Source organism: Tachysurus vachellii, chromosome 9 (genome assembly GCF_030014155.1).
Source record: "Tachysurus vachellii isolate PV-2020 chromosome 9, HZAU_Pvac_v1, whole genome shotgun sequence".
Lineage (NCBI taxonomy): Eukaryota > Metazoa > Chordata > Actinopteri > Siluriformes > Bagridae > Tachysurus > Tachysurus vachellii.
The window spans coordinates 7,476,765-7,484,264 of record NC_083468.1 but is presented as its reverse complement, the minus strand read 5'-3'; the positions used below and the strand labels follow the sequence as shown (position 1 = coordinate 7,484,264).

The following is a 7,500-nucleotide window of genomic DNA, read 5'->3' as shown; positions in this document are numbered from 1 at the left end:
GTTTACCTGCATCGTTGTGCAATCAATTAAGATTTCAGCAGAATTCTGATTACACCGATATTCATTCTGCAAACCGCACATTAAAACGGTATTACATTTTATATAGCTGTTATAAATGAGTTGCATGACTATTAAGTTTTACTATTTGACCATTAGGCCTAACAGAAATAAGCAGTCAATTAAGTAAGTTAATTATTCCATAGTTAAGGCAAAAAGCAACTGATTGCTTGATTATACCTTTAAGTTCCTGGGCCAAAGATACTGATATAGCAGAGCCAGAATTTGACCCCCGTGATCTTGTTAAAATATACACTTAAAAAAGGAAACTAAAACTAAATATTCACTTTGTACTTCTTTATTTGTCTTGCTAATGCAAATTTCACAACATAGATTTTGCAGCAAGAAGAAAATACTGCTTAAACAAAACAACAAAAACATTTCAAGATTTTCTGTATAAATCGACTACACATTTTTCCAGACTCTAGATATCATCGCATGTGTTGAATACCAAACGACCCTCATAAACTGTACAGATCATTGCATAGCAGTAATGCCTTTAGAGGACCAGGCAATGTTTTGTGGATCATGTGTGTTAAAAGAAGAAGAATAAACTGCAAACACACAATTTGTTCATGAACGTTTATGTTTATCTGGGACTTGAGTCCAACATGTGCTCTGGTTCAGCTCCTTATATGCATTAAGCTATAGAACAGAGAGTGCTGGGAATGGGTAGAGAAAACGAGTTACAGCCCTAATTCAAGACTCTCGAGCTCCTTCAGCAGCTGGGCCTCCTTCTGCATCTTCTCCAGCTGTGGGATGACATTTAAACACAGTTATATCATTTAAACAAATGTAGTTAGATAACAGTCTGAGTGATCCACAGATCCTTTATACACTTTGACTGACGTTAAATCCCAAAATTAAACTGGATATTTGTGAAAGACTATAAACAAAAATCATATTGTGAGGTATAAGTGAAGTACCTGATTTTTCTGCATTGCTTTGCCTGACGCTTGTTGTTCCTTTAACTCGTCAATAGCCTTCAGTTTCTGAACCAATCATACAGAATCAGGTTAGCTTCCTCTTTACCATTTAAATAAAGCCTAACGTAAAGCTTTCCTATATACCCCTAATGGAGCGAGCTAATGAAGCTAACAGATGCTAGTTTTGCACTGTATAAACACAATGGACTCAAAACACATCGTCTGGCTCAGTAATACCACTTGAACATAAACGGAAAAGTTTATAAAATACCAGACGATTTGCTGCAAATGTTGAATGCATGAATGAATGAATGAATGAATGAATGAAATGTTTTCAGCCCTGAAGATCTGAAGTCAGTTAGCTATTAGCTTTGTAGCTCAGTGAAAATTAAGAACAACTCATTTTGGGGAAAGTGGATAATTCTGTGTGAAATTTTTTTGGGCCAAACAATAAAAAATGAATTTATAATACTGTATTTAAACATATGATGTTGCTTTTTTACTATGCGATGCTGTTGTATTCTGAAATCTGATTGGTCAGGTGGTGTAGTTTTTGTTTTATTAACTCCAGGACATAAAGGTTAGCAGGAATTAACTTGTATGTTGAACGTTTCACAACATAAAACTATAAAGAGCCCTTTTATTGAAACTCTCTAGTCTCTGCTCTAGAAACTGTAAGTTTGAAAGTTCTCCAACAAATCCAGTGACTAGCAGCAAGTCAGTATAGGGCCCTTAACACAGGGCCCCTTAATCCTCACCCACTGCATGCCTAACATACCTTTTTTAAGTTCTTAATCTTTTTGTCGGTTTCTGGGTCTCCGTGTGTAGACGGTACAGGAATCTCTCTGGTGGGTGGAGGCTCTGAAGCTGGACTGGGAACATCATCAGATTTATTTTCCTGTATGGACAGAAACAAAGTAATACTCCATGAACCGATTTGTGGAATAATGTAGCCGACCACAGTTAGATTAGATACTAGAACACTGATGTATCTGTTAACAGAGAAAACGGCAAAGCCAAACTAAGAAAAAAAAAGATAAATGACGTGTAATGGCTCCTATTTAATTGGAATTTGTTTTAAAGAAATATTATTATGGATAGGTATTAGGATGGTAGATTTTCATTAATTGTAATAACCCTGGTCAACAGTACGTCGATGGTTAAGGTTCTTTACAGTCTAAAATAAAATCTCTGGAATACACGAAAAGGCATTAGGACGAGACGTGACAGACCTGTTTAGCTGCTTTCTTTGCTTCCCGTCTTCTCTGGTTTTTCAGAGCAGCCTTAGACATCTGCTTGTCTCCAGCACCAGGCTTCATGTTCTGTGGCAGTTCCTCTTCATGCTAGCAGAATCAGAGACGTTTTAATCAGCTTTGATTTAAAAAAACGCTCACGTTGGCAGAATAGAGACGAATAACAGACCAGGAGACTGCAAAAATATTCCTTTTTACCTACTAAATTCATTTGCTAGCATCAGGTAACCATGGTAACTAAACCCAGTGAAACCAGTGTGGAAGATGTTTGAGGTAATGAGGTAATGATAACATATACAGACTATGCATGAGGCAAGTGGACTGACGTGAGGATATATAAAGAGTACGGTGAACGTTCATGAGGATCAAATATATAAAACATGGTTGATGTTTGATGTGAACATCACCTGTGACTCCTGACCTGTATCAGTGTGATTTTATGCATCGTGTTTCTGTCACATGACTGGCTGCTTGGATAACTGTATAAAGTGCCAGACGAGTGTATACATGGAGTCTATACGAGTAGAGCGGGTTTTCTTTAGGATTTGAGCTCACCAGTTTGAGGCTGCTGCTCTCTGGTTTGTTGCGCAGGGCAGGAGGCCGGTACGCCTGCGTAGGCTTGGCTTCAGTGCTGCCGAGCTCACTTGTAGCTGCCTGGTACTTCACCGGTTTTTCAGGAAACGTTCCAGGTAAGAACGTTTGCCAGACCACCTCCCAGAGCTCTTTCCCTTCCGGTGTGTCCTGCTTGTACAGAACTGTACCGGTGTAGTGCCAGATCTTATAGCCATTACTGACCCTGAGCCTGGGTGTGCAGGTTGCAGTTACAATGTGCTCTCCGTCAGGACACCAGGAGAAGAACGTGGTGTCTGCAGCCTGGAGCTTGGACACTTGCTTGTACTTCTTCACATCCCACACCTCCATCTGACCCCTCAAGTTTCCAAAGCCTGCCAAAACCAGGATGTGACCCTGAGGGCTGTAAAAAGCAGCGTTGCGTGGACCGGTGCCGAAGTCAAACACGGGCTCGCATTTCAGGTTAAAGACCGTGGCTTTGGCAGGCATGAAGCCATAAACCACGCAGAATTCTGAAGAGCTAGGGCTCCATGTCACATCATAGATAGGGCCGTTCTTTGCTGTGCAGAGAAAAAAAAACAACAAAAACAAAACTGTACTAAAAGAGCTTCATTAAAAAGAAAAAGGAATTCAGTGCCTTCAGTACTTATTTAAGTGACACACAAAGGTAATAAAAATGCAATTACATATCTAAATAGACATTTTTTGTCATTTAGTTCATCATAAAATAAAATAGTCGAAATTTTCCAAAGTATGAAAGCAACAGTAGAAGAAACATTCGCAAATTAGTTGAGTGCTAAAAGCTTTCTAGCAGGTCTAGTAACAGTATCAGAGTAAATAATTATAACCCCCTTAATACAAACACTAACACTTCCACGGCACTGTAATAGAAATCATTGTGTTAGACTTTATGAAACTTTAAACCCCCCTTAATAAGGATAAATCAATTTTTCATCAAACGATTCCACAATCAGAAACTGTAGGGATGATTAACAAAATGTTTAGAGCAAACACTTTGTCTTGGTTGCAGAATGGTTTTGATTTTAAAGGACACTTACGGAGCTGGACCACCGCGCTGTCTCCATTTGTTGCCAAATAGTGTAAAGTCTGCTCTCCATAGTACGACGCACCAGTTTTATCCACTTCTGTGCTAGCTGTGACTAGAACCGCACTGGCTACAGGAGAGGGAAGAATTAGTTTGGGATCAGCACACAGATTTCAAGACATTATACATGACACTACAGACAATTTATACCCCTTTTCCACCAAAAAGAACCAGGTGCTGGTTCAGAGCTAGTGCTGGTTCAAAGTTGGTTCTACTGGTGAACCTTCTAAGAACCAGTTTGCCTTTCCATCGGCTAGAGAGCCTTCACAGAGCTGAGTCTGATGTCACTGTATGTGTCACGCAATGGCGGATGTTGCTTTACTGTTAATGCTCATGGCTTTGTGAACCTACATTGGCATCCAAATGCGGCGAATCCAACGTGTACGTGCAGCTCCATGTAATTTGTATAAACGGAGGTTGTAATCGAGAAAGTACATAACATTATTTTATTATTAACACAGAAAAAAGTTAGCCTTAGCATGTAGCTACTTACTATCATGTGTGCTGATAATTGATCATATTGCGGTAAAGTAAAAGTGTATTAAACATTAGTATACATACAGTAAGGTACATTATCAAATGTGCTAACAGTAGCCCCGCCCACAGCTCCTGACACAAGCGGTTCTTAAGTCTAGACCAGCAACGTTTTGGTGCTACTTAAGAACCACTTTACCTGGTTAAGAGCCGGTGCTTTAGCTGTCGAAAAAGAAAGAAGTGGTTCTAAATTAGGCTCTGGCTCCGAACCAGCACTCAAACTGCCTCGGTGGAAAAGGGGCATTAGAGATGCCAATCAGCCCATCACATGTCTTTGGACCGGGGGAGGAAACAGAAATACCCAGAGGACATCACCCAAGCAAGATCTGTGCACACAGGGTGGTGTTGAGAATCGAACCCCCAACCCCAGAGATGCGAGGTTAATAACATGTTAACTACTAAGCCACCATGTACTAAACTAATAGTCAATGCTGGTGAGCAGATGAAAGAGTTTAAATCTTAGGACTGCCCAAAATAACCAGTCGCCTCTCTATGTTCGCATGTAAGCTGCTTTGGAGTAAACAATGTAAATAGATATTCAAATACCTCTTTTGTTCCACAGCATGATCACTTTATCAGCCTTGAAAAAGCTTTTGTTGGCCAGAGCTGAAGAAGGACCACCGAAATTAGGATACTGATAAAGCCGGACAAAAGAGGGAGCACCTTTGCTTCCGGGAACGTAGACGGCAACCTCGAGTGACGCAAAAGAGATTAAAATAGATTAGCTGTACACAAAAAGCTGCAGATGACAATCATCAGTTAAATGATGACTACTTTAACACAAAAATACTCCTCATTTTGAAGTGACCACAATGTCATGTTCATCCTGTTTGGAAAATTAACTTAGATAAAGTTTAGAAAGCATCAGCAGGACAACGGTAATGTAAGAAAATTCAAGTTTGAGCAACGTTACCACGCTTGGGGCCTTCTTGAAGATCAGACCCAGATAAAATTTGTAGGACAGTTTAAAGGTGCGGTGCACAATGTTGACATTTGAAATCACCAAAACAAACACGCCCCTAACCCAAATGGGTGCCACCCCTGTTTTGATAGCTCCGCCCACACATACATACGTAACCCAGGCAACCATTATGGCGGAACCTGCTGGGGCAGCTGGCCGAGGGGATATTTTTATCAATAAATGAACTCAATGAGTAATACTATGGTAATACAAATGTGTTTTTGTAGTACTGTGTGTTGTACCGTGAAAGGTTTAGCTCCGTTTCACGCGGAAGACGACGTTCAACACCTAGAACCCGAGCCAGAGGTAACGGCAGGTATCTGCCATGTCAATGTTTCAATCGCTTTCTGCTAATGTCACACATGCGCACTGAACACTCTCTCAGCCGTATATTGACAAGACACACCTCTTTCTGCTCACTGGCTACACGTTTGTTTTGTTAGTCGGCCCGACTCAGTTTTCTGAAGCATTTCTCAAACATTGTGCACCCCACCTTTAAGGAAAAATCAAACAAACCGAAGGGAAAACAGTGAGACAGGGCTGTCTCTCTGCTTATGCTGTCTCTCAAACTACTGATGGTGTCTGTTTCCATTTACAGAAGTCTTACAGAAGTCTCCATCAATAGATTTATCCTGATACCGGTTCACTAGGTCACTGACAGAGTGCAATCGATCTGAAAACTCTGTTGGGAAGTAACAGGGCAAGAAAAGCAACAACGTTAAGGTCTCTTTTGTTTTACTTAAAGTGCTTAAGTCATTTATGTACTCCAGGAAGAGCTAGGTCAGCATGTGACTCAGCTGTTAGGACATTTATCTGTTGTTTTATTGTCTTGACGCATGGTTCTGGTACCCTAAGAGATGGCAGGACCGGTCAGTTAGTGCTATAGGATCTAGGATATGTCTCAGGATCAGAGAACACACATTGCGGGAATGCTGAGGTAAAGAGGTAAATAATCAACGACCCAGTGGAGTTATGTAAAGATTTTCTAATCTAATTTTCTGAATAACCGTGTTTTTTTTTATAATAACCATCCCTCACTCATTCATTCATTTATTTATGTACACTTTTTTCTCCCCAGTTGGCTCACCAGCCAATTCCTACCTACAAGCCAGAACTCCCCATCACATATCAGCTATCAGTCAGACAGGGTAAAGGTTTCTTCAATGCTGCAGCAAACTGTATGCTTTAGAACTGCTGTTCCTGCCACATTACAGGGCAGTGGAACACCATCTGCAGCTCTAACTGAGCACACAGACGCCGGTGAGTGGTTTGTGACTCTTTGATTGACATGAGAGAAAGAGAGTAAAACCACTCCCACGCAGACAGAACAGCCGGATTTGCTGCCTTGACTCTGGTATCATTTTTCCACTCAGAAAATGACTCCACACTTTTTCGACCAATCCGAATCGAGAGTTCATCAGACGCCTTATTCGATACCTTGCTTGGCTGAGTTCCTGGTGACAGAGCGAAGTCGGAAACCTTCTGAAGATGAAGTTTGTTGGCGATGGTTTCTGTACACAAGCACAAACACACGCTTAGAGACGTTCGTTAGCATCACGTATACGTTCAAAGACATGGCACATCTCTTTAGGTACTGCATGTTTTATACAAACATTGTGTCAGAACAAAGCCTTACCAAAGTTATTGTTCTCAAAGAAATGAAGTTCGTTGTTAACACATCTCACTGCGACACTTTCATCATCTGCCCAACATGGACACCTTTAAAACAAAAAAAAAACAACAGGAGAACATCTTTTAACAAATAGCAATGTATCAATTAATAAACATAGCTACAAAATCATGTAGTCTTAACCTCAAATCTGGATGTCTGCATGTCTGATGCGTAAAGCATGCAACACTAGAAACACTTCAGTTTCGTAGTAGACATCTGATTGGTTGGATTCTACAGGATTTTCTCAGGGAAATGTGTGTCGCATTTTTTAACGCTCCTGGAAACAAAGCTGTCGTGATTTTGTAATTCCCTCATTTAAGAAGGAAGAAGTCATATTTACAACCATGACTGTGAGCGCTTATGAGGATCAGCTAAACACTGGATTTCCCAAGTTATGTAAAGTTACCTGTTAAGACAGATTA

General features: G+C 40.5%; 1 protein-coding gene across 1 annotated transcript in view; it reads right to left on the bottom strand.

The window, feature by feature from the left end:
• Nucleotides 1-339: 339 nt before the first annotated feature.
• Nucleotides 340-7,500, bottom strand: part of eif2a (eukaryotic translation initiation factor 2A) — a 10,274-nt gene continuing 3,113 nt past the window's right edge. Inside the window, exons 6-14 of the mRNA XM_060877542.1 lie at nucleotides 7,043-7,125; nucleotides 6,844-6,917; nucleotides 4,992-5,136; nucleotides 3,865-3,981; nucleotides 2,792-3,366; nucleotides 2,216-2,326; nucleotides 1,762-1,881; nucleotides 984-1,049; nucleotides 340-809 (exon numbers count right to left, since the gene is read on the bottom strand). Coding sequence (XP_060733525.1) covers nucleotides 744-809; nucleotides 984-1,049; nucleotides 1,762-1,881; nucleotides 2,216-2,326; nucleotides 2,792-3,366; nucleotides 3,865-3,981; nucleotides 4,992-5,136; nucleotides 6,844-6,917; nucleotides 7,043-7,125 — 1,357 coding nt within the window. The 3' untranslated portion in view covers nucleotides 340-743. The remainder of the gene's footprint in view (nucleotides 810-983; nucleotides 1,050-1,761; nucleotides 1,882-2,215; nucleotides 2,327-2,791; nucleotides 3,367-3,864; nucleotides 3,982-4,991; nucleotides 5,137-6,843; nucleotides 6,918-7,042; nucleotides 7,126-7,500) is intronic.